Below are 20485 nucleotides of genomic sequence, written 5' to 3'. Positions count from 1 at the left end.
CCAGTCCAACAGGGGAGACAGACTCATTCCCACACAGTGACAGCCCGGAGTGAGTGGGGCTGTGATGGGAACGTAAGGCAGAGCGAGCAGGATGGGATGCGAGCAGGCCAGGGGGCTGTGGGGCCCAGAGGAGGCATCTGACTCACCCTGGCAGCCTGGTTGGGGAAGGAGGATTTCCTGGAGGCAGCGGCATCTTTTTTTTTTTTTTGATGCGGGCCATTTTTTTAAAAATTAATTAATTAATTTTTGGCTGCGTTGGGTCTTTGTTGCTGCACACAGGCTTTCTCTAGTTGCGGCGAGCGGGGGCTACTCTTCGTTGCGGCGCACGGGTTTCTCATTGCGGTGGCTTCTCTTGTTGCGAAGCACAGGCTCTAGGCACATGGGCTTCAGTAGTTTTGGCACGCAGGCTCAGTAGTTGTGGCTCGCGGGCTCTAGAGCGCAGACTCAGTAGTTGTGACGCACAGGCTTAGTTGCTCCGTGGCATGTGGGATCTTCCTGGACCAGGGGTTGAACCCGTGTTCCCTGCACTGGCAGGTGGATTCTTAATCACTGTGCTACCAGGGAAGTCCCTGATGCGGACCATTTTTAAAGTCTTTGTTGAATTTGTCACAATATTGCCTCTGTTTTATTTCTTTGTTTTTTTTGGCCCAAAGGCATGTGGGATTTTAGCTCCCCGACCAGGGATCGAACCCGCACCCCCTGCACTAGAAGGGGAAGTCTTAATCACTGGACTTCCAGGGAAGTCCTGGCAGCGGCATCTTAGTTGAGACTGAAAGGATGAGGCAGAGCTAGTCAGGGGCATTCTGTCTGCCTTGTGTGGGTCTGTGATCTCTGTGCATATTACCCCTGCCCTGGCCCCTCTCTCGCCTTCTCCTCACGACGTGTCAAATGCCTACTATGTGCCAGGCCCTGCCTTCAGCACAGACAGGGCAGTATAGGCAAGATGCAAATGAAGGAGACACAGAGTGAAGCTGAGGGAAGCAAGAGGAACTGCCATGAAGCTCAGCCCCACAAGGGCAGGGCTGCTCTGACGTGCTCCCGCTGTGTGCCTAGTGCCTAGAGCAGAGCCCCGCCCAGAGGAGGTGTTCAAGAAACATCTGTGGAACGAAGGCAATGGAGGGGCAGGCCGGGTGCTCTGGAGTTTAAGACAGGAGGGATGACCCAGGCTGGAGCTTAAGGGAGGCCTCCAGAGCAATAACTGAGCAAAGTCCTAAAGGAGAAGCAGGAGTTAGGTATCAAGAACCGGGTTAGGGGAAGAGCATGGCCAGCAGAGGGACCAGCCATGTGGAATGCCCTGAGGCGAGAGAGTGGGGGACAGAAGGATCCAAGGGAGGGTACTGTGAAGTGGAGGGACTGAGGTGGGGCCCCATGGTGGGAGCCCAAAAACACCAGGGCAAGGAGTATGGACCCAGATACTAGGTTAATGGGGAGCCATGGAAGAATTTTAAGGGGGGAGATAGAACCCCTCAAAAAAGTCCCAGAGCCTCCTCCAACCCATCCCCTGCAATGTACAAAAGGGTTCCATCTAGATGCTACAGGGCACAGGCCCTCAGCTGAAACCCTTGGGGTGGACACATCTCTGAAGTCAAGATTTGTTGGGATTTGATAAAGCACGATGCGCTATAAATACATACACACCCAGAAAGGTCAGCAGTACCCCTATTCAACACACTAGCACTCCTCAACGAAGCAACTGATCGTTCACACCAAGTGGGGTAAAGAAGGACCATAAACAGCCTCACATCCATGCAGGTCGAGCACTGCTGCCCAGTGAGCTTGGCCCAAACTTCTGCTTTGCCTTTCAGTTTCAGAGCCTTTGGGGTTGTGGATAAGGGATTACAGGGTGGGCTGAAGGCACGGCCAACCCCAGCCAGTGCACAGCTTTTTGATGGGGGCCGTGTGCACAGCGCCCCCTTCACTAATTATTTGCTGATGCTGGTCACACCCCTGTACCCCCTTCCCTTCAAGAGGTGGCAGGCCTGGGGGATATTTATTTATGTCACTTACATAAATAAATATTCACGAGGCGATTTGCTTGGTGCTGGAACACGGAGCTGGGGAAGGGGGGCAGCTAATAGAAACCCTCGATCCTCAGGACCCTAGGGATGAGCTCTCCAGTCTGGAGACACCTAGAGAGACTAACGCCCTCTCTCTGGTCTCAGATGACCCCAATCCTTGGGTGCCCCCATTCCTAGGTGACCCCCAGGAGACCCCTGATGCTTGGGCAACAACCCCTTGCTCTGTGGGTGACACCCGGTGCTCAATCATCAGGGCCCCCTGAAGCTCCCGTGCACTTCGGTTCCCTCCGTCAGCTGACTCTGACACTGATGACCCCCAGTCTTTGACCTCTAAGTGATCTGCGTGCTCGTGCCCCCTGCTTCCCACCCCTTCACCCCCAACCAGCTCCTGGGTGCCCGGGCTCACATTTCTTCTCCGGGAAGCCGTTGCCGGTGGCAGGGATGGTGCTGGGGCCGCCGGGCGGGTGGGCGTGCTGGTGCTGGCGGCGGGCGGGCAGCGTGCTGGAGGGGAAGGCGCAGGTGCTGGTGAAGAGCACGTCGCTGGGCAGGCCCGGCTCCAGGCCGGCAGGGTTGGCAAAGCTGGGCTCCCGACGCCCGCTGCACAGGCTCTCGTCCGACAGCGTCCGCTGCAGGCTCTTCTGTGGCGACTGCTGCCAAGACAGGGATGGGAGGCGGGACGCCAGGCGTGGTCACGGCCAGGCCCAGGGTCGCCGTCCTCAGAGGCTTCTTCCCGTCCTGGACGTCTGCGGTCTTCACCCAACCAGCATCCATTTCTGCTCCCTTTTTGGTCAACGTACTCCAATTTTCTCCTGGGGATTCCTCCTCCCCCCTCTGCAACCCACCTTATTCTGGAGGGCCGACCCCACCCTCCAGCTCCAGGTGAGGTCAGGGAAGGCAGAGTGACCCAAGCTGGAGCTTGAGAGCCAGTCATTGGTGGGGACCACGCGGGACAGAGTGCTGGCTTCCCCCAGAGCTCAGGCTGGTGGGAGAGAACCCTGGAGAGACTGCTGCCACCCAGGTCCCCACAAGAGAGCTCGCAGCCAACAAGAGGGAGGCAGGGACAAGAGGGAAAAGAAGCAGGGGATGTGTGAAGGGACTGAGGACGCCTGCTGTTTTGGCCTCCCCCCACCCCTGGGTCACAAGAGCCTAAATGCCCCCTGGGCCCCGCTCCTGCACTCCTGGTCCTGTGGTCCGGGGGTGGTGGGGGCTGCTTCCACCCTGGGCTCCACGAGAAGGACGTGAGAGCCAGTAAGAGCATCCCGGTCCAGTCGCCTGAGCTACGGTGGGGATAAATCCCCTGCAAGCCTGCCAGGCTGGCTCACGCTGTGATCCTGCCTGACCAGCTCGACGTCCTGACTCCTGGCTGCGGAGCCACACACCCAAACAGGCCGGCAGGTGCCGCGGGCAGAGGCGGTGGGCAGGCAGAGGCAGTCCTCCTCCCCCCACCAGCCTGTCTGATTGTGTGTGTGTGTGTGTGGGGGGGGGCAGGGGCGGGGCAGCCTCTACGTACTCTGGCGTCTCTCTCCTGCTCGGGTGCCAGGTTGTCCATGATGATGAGTTTCTTCAGGTCGTCCTCGATGGTGGACTTGTAGTTCTTCCGGGGAGAGCGGAGGTCTCGGAGGGAGGCCCTCAACCGCGGCTGCCCAAAGACGTTTTTGGTGTTGCTGTCCACCTGCCTGGAATGAGGGTCATGGTCAAGGTCAGAGGGGTCTCGGGAGGCTCAAGCTGCTTCTCAAGGTTGTCCTGACCCAGGAAGGCTGGCCGCCACTGGGCGAGTGACCGCAGCTTCTCCACAACATCTGGTGAAAGTGGGACAGAGGAGAGACTTGGTTTATTCTCTCCCCTCGCTCATCCCACAGATGTTGCCTGGGAACCCACCCTGTGCCATGCGTGTTCTCGGCGGGGGGAGGGGGGGATACAGCGGTGAATGTGAAGCTGACTCCAGTCAGAGAGACTGACAATGAATAAATGAACAAAGACAGAGACCCCATAATGTGAGGTAGAGAGAGGTATTCTGAAGAGCAAATGGATAGGGATCGCTGGGGATGGAGGCTGGCTTTTCTGAGGGGATGACATCGGAGAGGAAACTTGGAGAGAGGAAGGCAGGAATCCACCTGGTATTGTAGAAGAGGACACAGGGCAGAGGGAACAGCAAGTGTTGGGCTGTGAGGTGGGAACAGGCTCGGTGAGTCTGCGGAGTGGCGGGGATGAGTAGCTGAGGGGGAGGAGGTGAGGCCTGGGAGGCGCTGGGGCAGATGTTCTGGAACTTATGAGCCACAGAGGGGACTTGGGGTTGCATCTAGGGAGCCTCTGATCTGTTGAGTGCTAGGTCCTGATGTGCATTTTAGAAGGGTCTCAGACAGAAAAGTGACCCTCATGGAAGCAGGGAGACAGTGAGGAAGGGAGGCAGTTGTTCAGGTGGGAGACTGGGGTGGCCTGGACCAGGGGTTCCAACCACAGAAGAGGGATGGGGTCCCACAGAGGGAGAATCCCCCAAAGGGATCAGTCCCTTTGGGCAAGTACAGGGCCAAAGGCAGCAGACCCCTGGCCTGAGTGCTCCAGGGCCTGGCACCAGATCTCCCTAACTTTGGTTTCCTCATCCACCACATGGGGTAAGACAGCTCACGCGTCACGGGGTGGCTGGGAGGATCCAGACATGAGGTACCTGCACCTGTTCCTGCTGTGGGACCCTGGGCAAGTCACACCACCTCTCTGATCCTTGGTTTGCTCATCTGGAAAATACGCTGACCTCACAGCATTTTGGGGTTTGCTGCAAAGCGCTTGGCGAGCACCTCACAGAACAGACAATGGGGAAATGAGAGCTGCTCTTGTAACTGTTCACCTGAGGCTGCCCGGCGCCCTGAGCTGCACATGGTCCTCTCCTGCCGCTCCTAATCCCCTCCGCTGGCTCCGCAGGCCGTCATCCCCGGCTCCCAGGCCCTCTCCTGGCCAAGGCTGGCTCCTGGGGGCTCTGTGTCCTCCACTCCTGGGACTTCCCTAGAGATCTCCTCTTGCCTTCTGATTCCGGCCCAGCCTTTGGGATCAGGTTTTACTTCCCCTGTGAAAACTAGACCCCTCACCTGAGGTGCTGCCACTCCCCAGGAAAGAAATAACGACAGCTAAGAGGAGCACAGCACCAGGCATGATCCACCAGCCCGAGGGCTCCATGTGTGCGAATCTGTGAAATCTGCACAGCAGCCCTCCCTGGGAGCCACTATTACTAGCATCTCCATTTTACAGGTGGGAAACTGAGGCACAGAGAGATAAAGTAACTGTCCAAAGTCACACAGCCTATGAATGGAGGAGCCAGGATGCCAGCCAAGGCCACCAGGCCTCAGAGCCCATGGTGTCACGATCACGCTTGGCTGTCACGTTTGTACCATAGAGATGGCATATGAAAGCTGTACAGTATGTGGAACATAATCACATTTGGTTTAATAATATGCTTTTATATGCTGAAAAAAAATTCTGGAAGCAATTATGAACAATTACCTCTGGGAAGTAGGAGTCTTATTAGGCGGTGGAAAAATGAGATTTTTACTTTTCATCTGATACAACACCCTTCTGAACTGTCTGAATTTATTTTGCTATAATCATGTGTTATAACAATAATAATATAAAAACTAGAGCTGACACCTAGACTTCATCATTTTGTAACTCAAGAAAGAAAAAGAATCCTTGAACCCAGGAAGAAATAAGATATCTTGGGCTCTTGAGGGTATTGAAGTCTACGTTTTTTCTCATTTTCTCAGCTGCCAGCCTTGGGATTTTAACAAAGGAAGGAAGAAAAGGTAGTAAGTTTTTTCTTGTTAGGTCGTATTCCTTCTCAAATGAGAATTCCAGGTCTAGGGTAATTCTGGCTCTGTCATTATTAGGGAAGTATGCTCTTTGGGCAAAGGAAAAGCGTTCTATCCAAAAGAGAGAAATAGAGACACAAAGAGAGAAAGAGACGTATGCAGCCCAGAGTACATGTTGCTCCCTTGGGAGCTGGAAGGGGATTCACCCCTCCCTCTTCCCTTTTGATTTTGCCATTTCCCAGAATCCTCTGCACAAGGGGAGTATGTGACTCAGCGCAGGGCACGCCTGAGCCCATCAACCTGGTGAGGGAACAGGCCGGGCCTCCAGCTCATCCACCGCAATAAAGTGGCGCCGTCCCCGAGGCTCCCCTCTGCAAGGGGTGTAAAATGACCTGCTGAAAACTTTAAAATGTGCACTTTCTCTACCCTGGGAGTTCTCCATCTGGGAGTGTGTCCTTTAATGTGCCAGGTGTACGGGGACCCATGTGTGCCAGGTGTGCGGGGACACTTCATGGGATCCTGTCTATGGAGCAAACAGAATTGGCCAGCAGGGGAAGGGCGAGGCCCCACAGGGAGGGACAGTGGCATCACAGAATAATACTATCTAGCTGCTGAAGAGCAGTTGGTCCACATGACATGGGAAGAGGTTCGCCCAGATATGCGTCATGGGAATAAAGAAGTGGTACTTATGGTGCGAAATCATTTTTAGAAAACAAAACTCACACACTGCTTAGCTTGGTATACTGAAGTTTACCAAAGTCTCAGCTCCAAAGGTGGATATGTGGGGATTCACTTTCTAAAAATGTTCCTCACCACAGCCCACGAGGTCCGAAACAATCTGTCCTGCCCGGTCTCAGCCCTCATCTTCTCCCACACAGGCTTCCCAAGGTTCCTTAAACATGCCAGGCATGTTCCTGCCTCAGGGCCTTTGCACTGGCTGTTCTGTCTGCCTAGAGCGCCCTCCCCAGCATTCCCCGTGAATGGCAGCTTCTCATCCATCCAGCTTGGCTCAACTGTCACCTTCTCACCTCCCCTGGCCACTTGACCTTCTGGTGCTCCCTCCCAGCCCAGGTGAGTTCCAACACGCAATCCTGTGCTACTTCTTCACTGTCTCCATCTCATGATGATTTGTCCTGTGTGCTTGTGTTTGTGGTTCCACTCCTCCCACCTGACTCAGAGCCTTCTGTATTCTATGTCCAGCGTTGGGAACAAGACCTGCCACATTGCAGGCACTCCAAATTAGTTGTTAAATGTGTATCACATGCAACCAACCTTCCTTCCAACCAACCAGCCAACCTCCCTACCCATCTTCTTCCTTCCTTCCAACCTTCCTTACTCTCTCCTTTCTTTTTCCAACAAGCTTAAATGACTTTTATAAAACAGGAAAAAGTATAGAGATACTTTACTCTCTATACTTTAAAAAGTCAAGCCAAAAGGACACAACTATTCCTTCCCTGCTCTGTTTGGGTTCATTTGCTAAATTGCCTTCCCAGCTCCCAGGACCTCCAGGACTCCTAATTCTACAGCGGAAGGCTGGTTCACTGGAAGAAATCCTGCTAGAACCTTCCCCCCGACCCTCAACTCCACACCTATCTATCCACTGCAAGTTCCACATGGCTGACACTGTTAGTGGGCTGCTGGGACATGTCTAAAGAGAAAAAGTATGATGAAATTCAGTTTGGAGAGTCAAACTGATCATTTTTGCCCTTACTCGCTTTCTTCTGAAAGAATTTTCCAATGTATTTTCTTTTTTTTTTTTTAATTTATTTTTGGCTACGTTGGGTCTTTGTTGCTGCGCACAGGCTTTCTCTAGCTGTGGCGAATGGGGGCTACTCTTCGTTGTGGTGCGCAGGCCCCAGAGCACACAGGCTTCAGTAGTTGCAGCATGTGGGCTCAGTAGTTGTGGCACGCGGGCTCTAGGGCATGTGGGCTTCAGTAGTTGTGGCGTGCTGGCTCAGGCTTGCAGGCTCTAGAGCACAGGCTCAGTAGTTGTGGTGCACGGGCGTGCACTTCCCCAGGGCCCCTTAACGCGAGGAAGGAGGGAGCCCGAAAGCCAGGTGTCAACCACTAGATGCCAGTGCCTGTCAGCCCAGCCAACGCTGACCGGGCACTTCCCCATGCCTCACTGCCTCCTCACGCCACCTCTGGGAGGCAGGCACTCCTGTCTTCCCCTTTCGAGGCTGGGGGACCGAGGCGCAGTGAGCTGAGGACACTCAGAACCCACACCTGCCAGACGCGCTGAGCCGCCCGAGATTTGCTCACGACGAACACAGCGCCGAGTGTGCATGGAACGCGGTGACGGCGGCTCTGGGGGATGCGGGCCCTCACCCTGGGGCCGGTGTGTCCCACGGGGCTACATTCCTTTCTCACGGCCATCACCTCCATCACCTCGCTCTACTGGTGGAGCACTGATGCTCCGAGAGCACCGTTCTGAAATGGTGACAGCGGAGTCGGATTGGGGGCTTGACTCGGCGGACTGCTCGTGACTGCAGCGGTGGTAACTGCAGCAGCAGCAAAGCTCACCTCCCGAGCGCTCACTCTCTCCCAGGCCCCAGGCTGCCCTTCACACACATTACTTCATCTCATCCCCTCAGTGGCCCTACATGACGCAGGGCTGCCCTTCTTTTTTTTTTTTAAATTAATTAATTAATTAATTAATTTATTTATTTTTGGCTGTGTTGGGTCTTCGTTGCTGCGCACGGGCTTTCTCTAGTTGTGGCCAGCGGGGGCTACTCTTTGCTGCAGTGTGCGGGCTTCTCATTGCGGTGGCTTCTCTTGTTGCAGAGCATGGCCTCTAGGCGTGCAGGCTTCAGGAGTTGTGGCACGCGGGCTCAGTAGTTGTGGCGCACGGGCTTAGCTGCTCCGCGGCATGTGGGATCTTCCCGGACCAGAGATCGAACCCGTGTCCCCTGCACTGGCAGGTGGATTCTTAACCACTGTGTCATCAGGGAAGTCCCAGGGCTGCCCTTCTTAAGGATGAGGACGTTTGGGGCCTGGGTCCTCAGGCGTGACCTGGGGGCTTAGCCTCCCAACCACCACTCCACCTTAAGGCAACAAACAGGCTGTTTCCTAGGGCCTGCCCCTCCTCACTGGGCCTGCCAGCAGGGACGGGGGCCAGCAGGGCAGCAACACGCCAGCCTTTCAGTTGGGCTGAGACCAGCCTGGCGGGGAGGAGGTGCCCAGGACGGCTGAGGACGCAGGGCCGCTGGTTCTGCCTCCTGCTCCGCGGGCTCCAGCCTGGCAACCCATCGGCCTAGTCGTCCCTCACCGCTAAGCCCTGTGCAGCTCAACCTCGGTGCTGGGGTCCTCACATGGATTAACTCAGGAAATCCTCACAACTGGGAGGTAGGGAGGACCGTCAGGCCAGTTTAAAGAGAGGGAAACTGAGGGGTTAAGGAGGGGGTAAGCAGCCGATGAGGGAGTCCCACCCCGACCCCCATGCTGTTCTGCTCCTCTACTGGTCGGGAGAAGGCAGTCCAGTAAATTCAGCGTCTTGGGACAAAGCGGTCAAAACGGGGCTGTCCGGCCATCTCCCAAGGCAGAGCTGCTGGCCCGTCCCACAGAGTTGACCGGGGCCTGCAGCAGAGGGGCCGAGGTGAGGGACCTTCCGTGGCAGGTGCTCTCGGTCCCCTCAGTGTCCCCTCTGTCCTTCACCAGCTCACTCTGTCTTTCGTTTAACAGACCACGCGCCCAAATCCAAGAAGTCAGTCCTCAGAAAATGTGCGTCACTGCCTTGGATGCACGTCTTCCCTGAGTCTCTCCCAAGACGAGATGCTCTGTTAGTTATCTTTCTGGGCGTGAATCCTGGTTCTGCCACTTGCAGCTGGGTGACCTGGGCTACGCACTTCTGGCTGTGCCTCGGTCTCTTCCTCTGGAAGTCGCCGGCAGGATCAATGGGGCCAGGTTGGTACAGCCCTAGCCAGCAGCCTGGCTGAAAGGCAGCGCCCCCTGTGTCGGCCGCAGCCATTTATCATTCCTCTGGGGATGCATTAGAGGTCCCTGACCAGAATCAATGAGAAAGGAGGCAGATTTGGTAATTACTCCTTTGGGGATAATCTCATAATATGTGGTGACCTGTGGGGACAAATTACAAAACCAACAACCATAATATTTGCAGTTGTTGACCTTAACTAACAGTGAATTTGGGCAAGTGACTTAACCGTTCTGTACCTCGATTTTTCTTATCTGGAAAATGGGATACAAAGTACCTATACCTCATTGTTCTGTAGTGAAGATTAAATGAGTTAAAGTAGGTACACGGCTTATGATAGTACTTGGCAGGGGAGGTATCAGTAAATGCAAGTAAATAAGTTATGCAAATGAGTTCTTGTGCCTTGGGATAAAATTTCAGCAACAGAATTACAGATTAAAAAAAAAAAACATTTTAGCCTCAAATAATTTAGCTGGAAGTAAAGACAATGTTTCCTGGAAAACTAGATTAGGTGACTCAGAAGTGTCTTTAAATGACAAAGATATTGTCTCCAAAATGCTCAGGGAGAGTTTGAATAAAACAGCTTTCCGAAATGGGAGTGTGTGGACAAAAGCATGAATTCTAAATTAACATGTTATTTTATGCATGTGATTTTAAAAATGTATCTGTAACTAAATTAATAAACATAAGAAACCATGAAACTATTTTGTGTCCCCCAGTATTTTATATATTTAGTTTACATGTTTACACAACACACGTAATACATATGTAAAAAGCCTTCTTTGGATTTTACGTTGGGAAAAGGGGGGCTGCTGTTTGTTTACGGTTGTCACATATCCAGGTATGTTTTCTGAGTGCCTACTATGTATGTGCTGGGCCCTGGATGGGGCTCGGGTGTCTCTGCTCTCCCAGAACCCTCAGTCCAGTGGGCCGACAGGGAGGAAGCAAGTCTCTAGGAAACGAATGCCTGATGTGCCCTGGGACAGAGGCTGAGGAAGGGAAGAAGCGTGGGGTCAGTGGGAGGGATAAGCCTGGTGTGGGGGATGGGAGAGCTTCTCCGAGGACGGCGTGTCTGTGTTGAGACCTGAGGGGTGGTGTTACGGGTCCCCCAAGCAAAGAGATGTTGAAGTCCTAACCCCTAGTGTCTCAGAAGGTGACCTGATTTGGAAATAGGGTCTTTACAGAGGTCATCAAGGTGAAATGAGGCAATTAGGATCGACCCTAATCTAATGACTGGTGTCCTTATAAAAAGAGGAAATGTGAACACAGAGACACGCACAGGGAGAAGGCCATGTGAAGATGAAGGCAGGGGTTGGGGTGATGCACCTACACGCCTAGGAATCCCACAGATTGCCAGCAAGTCAACCAGAAGCTGGGAGAGAGGCGTGGAACAGAGCCTTCCTCACAGCCCGCAGAGGGAACCAACCCTGCTGACACCCTGACTCCGACTTCCAGCCTCCAGAACTCTGAGAAAATACATTTCTGCTGTTGAGCCACTTGGTCTGCGGTACTTTGTTATGGCAGCCCTAGCAAACTACAGATGGGCAGCAGTGAGCCAGGTGGGCTGGGGGGGACCCGGGCAGGAGGAACAGCACACACGCCGGGGAAGGCCAGAGCAGCTGCCCTCATGGAGCACAGTGGGGTCAACAGGGCCTGACCCTCTGGCCACCCTGAAAAGTGGGAGCCTTACTGTATTTTGGGGGTTATAGTGAGAATGAAGTGAGATGTGAGGCTCATACCTTCCATTCACTGACGGAGCACCCACACAGTGCCAGGTGGCTACAAGTCAAGACAGAGTCACCTTCTTTCCAGTGGGAGAAATGAGCAGTGGAACAGAGACCAGTGATAGAATGACAGCAGGGGCTACAGAAGGCTGGGAAGGCCCGTCTGAGGAGGTGGCATTGGACCAAACCCCTCTCCTCCCCGAGACAGCCACAAGATGTGGGGGAAGAGCATTCCAGGGACCGGAGAGAGCCAGTGCAATGGCCCTGAGGTCAGCCTGTACTTGGCAAGTCTGAGGAGTGGGAAGAGGCCAGGTGGCTGGAGTGGAGTGAGTGCAGGCGAGAGTGGGAGGGGATGAGGGCAGAGGGGTGACAGGGCTGGTCATGCAGGGTCCAGGTGGGATTTTGGGCAAAGCACACGCTGCCCTAGTGCCTGGTACGATATATGTGCTCTGTAAATGTGAGCCTTTATCATTAATCCTGGGAGCGGGGCAAGACACTGGAGGTTTTAATCAGGGGAGCGAAGGATCCAAATCTAGTTTTCCGGGTGCCCCCAGCTGTTAGTGAGGTGCGTGAACTGGATTCTCAGCTTGCTTCCCTGCCCACATCTCCAGGGATCCCGTTTCTGTCTCCTGACACCTCTCTCCTTAGGAGCTCTGTGTCAGCACACATCTGAACGGCCCCAACCAGGTCATGAAAGAGGACATCACCGAGAACAGGATGGAGAAGGGCAGACCCCCCCCAAACCCAACTGAAGAGGAGCCTTGGACCGAGCTTCCTAGGCTCTGATCCAAGCTCCATCCCTTCCCAGCTCTGAGCCTCTGGGCCTCAGGTGCCTCATCAGTAAAACTGGAAGAATAACAGGTCCACCTCACGGAGCTGTTGTTGAGGAGGATTCGGTGAATAAATTCACGGACGAGAGCTCGGAACTGAGACTGGCACACAGTGAGTGCTCGATAAATGTTTGGTATCATCATCATGTTCTAACTTAGAAACACAAAAACCCTTTCTTAACTGATGACTCCTCTCCTCTCTCTCTTGCTTTGCAGCAAAATGCCCCAAACCAGCTGCCTCCTGTTCTGCCCTGCCCTTCTCTCCCTTCTCTGATCCTCCAGTCACCTCCGTGAGGCTCAACCGACGCTCAGTTCCCGGGCTCGTCCCGCTGATGGCTCACAGTTGTCACCCCGGGCTCCTCCTCGTATGAACACTGAGGGGTCTCAGGCTGAGTCCTACACCTCCCTTCCTCTCCAGCCTCGTGCCTTTATGCTGACAACGCCCAAATTTCTCTCTCCAGCCTGACCTCTCCCCCGAGCTCCAGACTCCTTACCCGACTGCCTCCTCCTCTCCCCCACTCAGTCCCCATCTCAGCCCGAGGAGAGTCCATCCATCCTTCAGGCTGCGAGACCTGGGACCATGTTCAACCTCGTCCTCTCTCACACCACAGCCAATCTGCCCGCAAAGCCTGCCTGCTCCCACGTCAGAGAATCTATCCCGAAACTGCCCCCTTGACCCTCCCTGGCCTCCATCCTGCTCCAGGCCCCTCGTCTCCTGCCTGGACCATTGCAGCAGCGCCCCGCTGGTCTCCCTGCCCCTCGCAGGCCGTGCTCCACACGCAGCCACAGGGACCCTGTGGACACCCAATTTAGGTCATGTCCCTCCTCTGTTCCAGATCCTCCCGCGGCTCCCCCTCACTCACAGCAGACGCCCAGGCCCTTATGTGGGGCCCACAAGACCCTCCTGGTCTGTGTCCATCGCCTCTCTGACCTCACGTGCTCACGTGATCCCAGCCACACTGGCCTTCCTCCAGCAGACCGAGCATGCTCCTGCCTCCGGGTCTGTGCAGCTGCTGTTCCCTCTGCCTGGAACAGCCTTCATTTACATGCCACACAGTGCTAATCACCACCTGACCTGCTGCATGCTTTTCTTAGTTACCCTATTTGCTGTCTGCCTCCCCAACAGGCATTGTCAGCTCCCCGAGCTGACAGGGACCCCTGCCCGCCTGTTCACAGCTGTGTTCCCAGTGTGTAGACTGGCACGGTGTCCTGATGAATGAGGCAGCGAGGTGTCACCCTCCTCCCCAGCCCGAGACGCCCGAGCTCAGCTCCGGCAGTGCCTCACCGGGCGTCCAGGCACTTACTTCTTTGGGTCAGTGAAGGGGAGCGGCCGTGGCGGGGGCTCGTCCGTTCTCTTCCACCCCGTTGGGTGCTTGTTGCGCATGGGCTGCTTGGAGAAGAAGGACTTGGGGACGGAGGCGGAGAGCTGGAAGGCGCTGGGCTGGGCCAGCTGTGAGGGCCGCGGGGTCTCTGCGCTGGCCGTCTTGTGAACCTGAGTAGGGTAGCCGGCCCTCGAGCTCATGTCGCTGCAATGTGAAAATGAGAGAAATAAGCCAATTCCATCCCACGTTTTGAAAAACCGATCTGTTTAAGTTTCCTCTTGGGAAACAAAACTTCATTCACCGAGGAGAGATACAAGTACTTTACTGCTGTGGAAAATTCCAATACATAGATGTCTATGTGGAGAAAACGTAAAGCTGCCTTCATAGTCCCAATCCCACCCCAGGGATGCCCTTCTAGCACAGCTGGTACCTCTATGGGAATCTAAAAAGTCACCCCCTGTGGGTGGATGCTCCCACCCCGCCCCAGAGATTCCCTGTCTCCTAGGCACAACCTACACAGCTGAAGGTGGGGGTCCCACCTGCCTGTCTCTGGAGGTGACCGTGGTTTACAGCTTGCTCTATTTCCTTCTTAACCCTTTCTTATGATTAAAAACACATGTGTTGGGAATTCCCCGGTGGTCCAATGGTTAGGACGCAGCACTTTCACCGCCGGGGGTCCTGGGTTCGATCCCTGGTCGGGGAACTAAGATCCCACGAGCTGCATGTTGCAGCCAAAAACAAATAAACAAAAAAACAAACAAAAAAACAAAAAAGTGCATATAATCAGAAAACAGGAGCTTTTTTTGAGGGGTGGGAGAATTGTTTTTATATATAACTGGGATTGTGCTAATAACTTGCTCTGTAACTTACGGGTTTCTTTTTTTTTAACTTATACCTTGCCACGCCTCTTCATTCAAATATTTTTTGAGCACTACTACACAACGGACACGACTCCAGCTGACCTAATCTAAAACCACAGCTCGATATCCCAAATGCTGGATTCCTGTGAAGTTAATGCTACAATGAACCTCACGCTGTTAACTAGGACCCAACTCTTGGGGACCCAACTGCTGATCCCATTGAGGCGAATCAGCTTTTAAAACTTTTAAATAAAATTCCAATTCCACTTCAAGTAAGAGGTCTTTAATGGGAAAATTAATGTCCTTGGAGTGCAAGTCAATAAATCCTTATTGAAAGTCAATTTAGCAATATTGGGGGGTGGGATTTCTGACTATGGCAAAATGAGGAGATTGGCAAATTCTTTGCCCCAAAGCACAAAATCGACAAAAACAATCATTTCAGCACTCTGGAAACTGACCAAGGGCATGCAAGAATCCAAGTATCGTTTATGCTTGAAAAACTGAACTTCAGGTAAGAACAGGGGGAATCTGACATTGTGGCCTGGGGGCTCTCTCCCATCCCACTGCCCAGCTCAGTGAACAGGCAGGTTCTGCCACAGTGGAACCTCTGGGGCTGCATCAAGCATATCAACACATGCTCATTGAGAGTTTCAGAAGGAGAAGAGAGAAAGGGGCAGAAGAAAGGTTTGAAGAAATAATGGCTGAAAACTTCTCAAACTGGACAAAAAACATTCATCTACACATCTAAGAAACTCAACAAATCCCCACCAGGATAAATATAAAGACATCATCCAGAAAAACAGGTGAAAGTCAAACATTAAGACAAAACCCCTGAAAGCACCAAGAGAAAAGGATTCATCACATACAGAGGAGCACAATACAATTAACTGCTGACTTGTCATTTGAAACAATGGAAGGGAATGATATTTTCAAAGTGCTGAGAGAAAAAACTGTCAACCAAGACTTTTATGTCCAGCAAAAGTATCCTTCACAAATGAAGGCAAAATAAAGCTGTCCCCAGATAAACAGAGACTCAGAGAATTCATTGCTAGCACATCTGCCTAATAAATAATAAAATAAGTCCTTGGGCCGAAAGGAAATGACTGCAGATGGTGACCTGAATCCATTCGGAGAAATGAAGGATCCAAGATGGTAAATTTGTGGATTAGAATTAAAAACTCTATAGATTTATGTTTCCTTATTTCTTCTCTAACTTCCTTAAACATAAGACTGTATAAGGCAATAATAACAACACTATACTGTTGGGTTAATAACAGGTATGGATGTAATAGTATAGATGACAAAAATAGCACAAAGGAGGGGAAATGGAATGGGGCTATATTGGAAAAAAGTCTCCATATTTTATTGGAATTAAGTTAGTATTAATCTGAATTACACTGAAAAGGCACATACTATAACAACTAAAAAAAAATAGTCCAAAAAATCAAGAGGAATCCAAATGGTGTACTAAAATGCATTTATTTAACACAAAAGGCAGCAGTAAAGGAAGAAAAGAGGAGCAAGAAAACCAGTAAACATATAGACAACAAAGAGAAAAACGGCAAATATAAATCAAATCATTATCAGTAACTTCATTAAACGTGAATGCTGAAACACCCCAATTCTGAGGCAGATTGTCAGACTGGATTAAAAAAAGCAAGCTCTGGCTGACTTATATATACTTTCTATAATTCAGCAACATCTACTAACAGGCCCAAGGTTGCACATTGGTGGGGGGATGTCCAGGGAGCCATGGAGCATGTAACATCGGGATTGGACTTGGTCTGGGGTGGTCAGGGGCTTCCCCAACGAGGCAACGGTGTCTGAGCTGAGAACTGAAGGAGATACAGCCTTAGTCTAACAGATCTGACCTCCCAGAAATCCACACCACAGAAAAGCCTACACAAGTACATGCAGGCACATACAAGGATGGTCACTGCAATGCTGTGTGTAATCAAGAAAACATGGACATGGACTGAATGTCTTTTAACTGGGGATGAATAGATTGTTCCAAGCACATCCATATGATCAAAATCTATGCAGCCAGTGCAAAGAATGAGGTCAATTTCTGTTTATGGGTGAGGACAGATGTCTGAGCTACAGTAAGTGGAAAAAAGGCATTGTGTAAAGCATGCTTTTTCTTTTCTTAAAATGTATCTATAGGGGGCTTCCCTGGTGGCGCAGTGGTTAAGAATCCGCCTGCCAATGTAGGGGACATGGGTTTGAGCCCTGGTCCAGGAAGATCCCACGTGTCACGGAGCAACTAAGCCTGTGTGCCACACTACTGGGCCCGAGTGCCACAACTACTGAAGCCCGCGTGCCTAGAGCCCGTGCTCCGCAACAAGAGAAGCCACTGCAGTGAGAAGCCCGCGCACGGCAACGAAGAGTAGCCCGCGCACGGCAACGAAGAGTAGCCCCCCGCTAGCCTCAACTAGAGAAAGCCCGTGCGCAGCAACGAAGACCCAATGCAGCCAAAAATAAATAAATAAATAAATTTATTTATTTAAAAAAAAATGTATGTATACTATATGATTACTGGGCTTTTTTGGGGGGATCTTTTTATGAAAAGGAAATGCACACTTTTTTCCCCAACTGTGGGTCATGAAATCAACTTAGTGGATCTTGACTGTTATTAAGAGGAAAATGAAAAAAAATAGACTAGAATGAAAAACCTCAGTGTACCTCTTGTGAGGTAAGGGTAAGTGGTTTTGTGAAACCTTATTCTGGATGTCCACGCTGGATTGTAATATAAAATGCTTTTCCTGTTTTGGTTAATGGTCAAAAATGTGTGAAAGATCTGGGCTGGTACAGGTTTGGGGAAAAATCTCTGGGGGAGTGTACACTAACTGATTACCTCTGGAGATAGTAATGATGGGGGAAATGAAACCATATAAAAGGCGCAGGGTAGAAAGAAGTGCCATGTGACACCTCAGTCTCCTTCGAGGCAACCCTGCCCCCCCCCCTTTCTTCAACAGAGAGCCTAGTACACACAAGCACAATCTTCCTTTGCAACATAAATGGCAGCCTATCATGAGCTTGTTCTGCACCTGGCTTTAACCTTAACATGGTGCTCTGGAGACTTCTCCGTGTCAGTCCACACAAGCCCCTCTCCCTTCAACAGCTGCAGAGGGTCCACTCTATGAATATATCCTAATTGATTTTAACCCTAACTTTTACTTTCTACAGTACATATTTCTCTACCTTGTCATCAGGCATGTTCAGCTTTTACGAGCTGAAAGAAACAAGAGATGATTGAAAAAAAAAGGAAGGGAATAAGATGAACACCCTTTGCCTCTGTGTCTGCCAGCTGGCTCCAGCCATTGCCTCTTTTGGGAGGGGTTCGCCCCCTCCTCAGGCCTGTGGCAGGCACTGGGTGTCATGCTAATCCCCGTTACCCTGTAAATGAAGGCTGACTGTACTCATCCTCAAGGAAGGTGACCTGGCTGGCACCCAGCCCAGGGCACAAATCCTGAATGGCTGATGCCACTTGTCTGCAATGGGTCTGGGGTAGGTCTGCGATCTACTTCTGGCCAGTGAGACATCAGGTGTGTGAGTGTGGACTGTGTGCTAGGGGACTTCTGGGGAAGATTTCTTCACTAGAAAACTAACACAGACCACTTGCAGCAAATATCACGTGTTCTTCCACTGGACACTGTGACTATCTGGTTGAATGACAGCCACTTTGAGACTGTGAGGGGAGCCAGTCTATAGGCTGATGGAGGCAGAACAAAGAAAGGGAAAGAACCTGGGTCCTCGAGTCAATAAATTACCCAGTCGTGGGGCCCTTCCCACCTTGTGCCTTCACGTTCTGAGAGATAACAGACTTCCCCCAATTGAGCTGGGGTTTCTTGTTGCTTGGAGCCAAAGGCATTCCCACGACTGTCCCTGTTTTCAACCTCTACCAGCCTCAGGGATGGATGGTGCCCCCCACACAGTAGGGCAACAAAAAACTATTCTCCTGAATATGTTGTGCATCTTGACCCGGCCCTTTGGGGAGAGCACCCCTTCTCACACATCCCTTGGACCACGAGTTGTGTCAGGTGCCACGTACAGGGTGGAGTTCTTACCCCACCTGCCAATCACTTTCCTCCTGAAGCACTGGTGAGGCCAGGTGCCCTCCCCAGGCCTCAGCTTGAAAAACGAAGCAGCACCTTGTGGTGGATGGGAACATGGGCCATGCTGCTCCCCTGACACTGCGCTCTTTGCTCGAGCCCTTTCCCCTCAGTGAGCCTCAGTTTCCTCCTCTGAGAATTGAGGCAACGACAGCACCTGCCTCACACGATCATATGTGCACAGTGCTCAGCACAGGCCCGGGCACCGGGGTGTGCTCCCCGAGCGGCAAATATACAGGGACGTCGTGCGTCCAGAGGCTGAAAGCCTGGGCTCTGGGCTCAGCCAGGACTGGCGGGGGCGGGGGGCATCCTGCTCCCACCCCACCCTCACCCAGAGAGGCTGTGCGTTTATCTGTGTTGTATCTCAGGGGAGCAGTTAAGATTTTGTTGGAGTAAAAGGTTCTGCGGCTTACAAAAAAAAGCTGAAAAACTGTAGGCTGGATGGAGAAATTGCACAGCTGCCTGGGCATGTGCGATGCTTTGGTCTATTCACCCCCGTGGGCGCTGATGGGTGGCCCAGGGTTGGCAACAGGCACAAAGGGAGCTGTGCCCTTGCCTTTAGGAGGAAGAGCAGTGACGGAGCAGGTGGTAGTGATGGTGGTGACCGCGCCGAGCCTGTGAACACGGCCAGGCCCTGTTCTAAGCATTTCATAGGCATCACTTCATCTAGTTGCCCCAGCAACCCCACGAGGCAGGAACTACCACCTCCCGCAAGTTCCACGTGGGGAAACCGAGGCCCAGAGAGATTAAATAACTTGCCCCAAATAACATAGCTGGTCAGGGGTAGAGCCAGGATACAAAGCCAGGCAGTGTGGCTCAAGAGACACTGTGTTTAACCACCAACCTGTACTTTCAATGGCAACGGTAGACATGATAAATACATAATACATGAAAATAAAACCAAGCAACAGCTGATATATTTGGACCAGCTACGTCTCAGGCCCTGTGCTAACTACCTTAAACACATGGTGTAGGTTCATCCTCGCAGCCTTGGACCACAGAGCCCACCTTCACCCCCAATTTACAGATGAGGAAACTGAGCCTCAGAGGAATTAAGGAGCCTGGTGGAGATCACACAGTTGGTGAGTGGTGGAGCTGTGACCTGGACACAGGCAGCCAGAGGCCAGAGCCTGGGAAATAACACTGTTCACCCAGGTACCCCCAGGTGGGCCCCTGTGGGGCCTTAACTGCTGGACTGATCTCGCCCTCTCTCCTAGGTGTCTGGCAGGGGCTTGAGAGTTGAATCAGTCCCTGCACGTGGCTGGAATTATCAGGCTCAGTGTAGGAGCCATATGCAGCAACATTCTGCCCTGCGGCCTGTGAGCAAAAACAGTAGGTCTTCAGGAGGTGGAAGCAGAGACGACATGGGAGAAAAACTCATTGGCACAAAATCAATGCGGAATCCAACCACCACTGGCCACCTCCACCAACCACCGTGCACCTGTATCATCACAGCGGCCTCCTCCTGCCCTCGCCCCCAGACACAGCCAGGGGGAGGCTGTGAACGCCCGAGTGCAACCACCGCCCTCCTCTGCTCAGGGTGAGGCAGAGCTCTCCCCGAGTCCACAAGGCCCCACACCATCTGGGCCGACCCCTCTCTGCCCTCAGATCCTCCCACTCTCCCTCTCGCTCACTCTGCTCTGGCCACATGGAAGCTGTTCCCCAAACACACCAGAAACATTCCCACCTCAGGGCCTTTGCACTCCTCCCTGCCCCAGCCCCAAGATCTCTGCAAGGTTCCCTCCTTCCCTTGAGTTCCTGGAGATGGCCTGCGTTCCTCTTCCCAAGCTGACTGCGACTCTCTGAGTAGGTCTCTGCTGTGTGACGCTGGCTTCCTAGCCAACACAGGTGGGGTGGGCCCCAGTGGATGCCAAGGCCCTCACATCACCTT

The 20485-nt window shown here is 52.6% G+C and overlaps 1 protein-coding gene across 8 annotated transcripts in view; it reads right to left on the bottom strand.

Moving 5' to 3' along the window:
- SIPA1L3 (signal induced proliferation associated 1 like 3) overlaps positions 1 to 20485 on the bottom strand; it is a 236803-nt gene that overhangs the window by 10912 nt on the left and 205406 nt on the right. For 6 of the 8 annotated variants that reach the window (XM_061174283.1, XM_061174276.1, XM_061174280.1 and 3 more), the window contains 3 exons: positions 13605 to 13826; positions 3529 to 3694; positions 2425 to 2668 (listed from right to left, as the gene is read on the bottom strand). In XM_061174283.1, coding sequence (XP_061030266.1) covers positions 2425 to 2668; positions 3529 to 3694; positions 13605 to 13826 — 632 coding nt within the window. Of the gene's footprint in view, positions 1 to 2424; positions 2669 to 3528; positions 3695 to 9752; positions 9815 to 13604; positions 13827 to 20485 lie in introns of those variants that run through there. The other 2 variants (XM_061174282.1, XM_061174284.1) reach the window with 2 other exon arrangements.

This window comes from Eubalaena glacialis, chromosome 18, assembly GCF_028564815.1.
Source record: "Eubalaena glacialis isolate mEubGla1 chromosome 18, mEubGla1.1.hap2.+ XY, whole genome shotgun sequence".
Classification (NCBI taxonomy): Eukaryota; Metazoa; Chordata; class Mammalia; order Artiodactyla; family Balaenidae; genus Eubalaena; species Eubalaena glacialis.
This window is presented reverse-complemented; position numbering and strand designations above follow the sequence as displayed.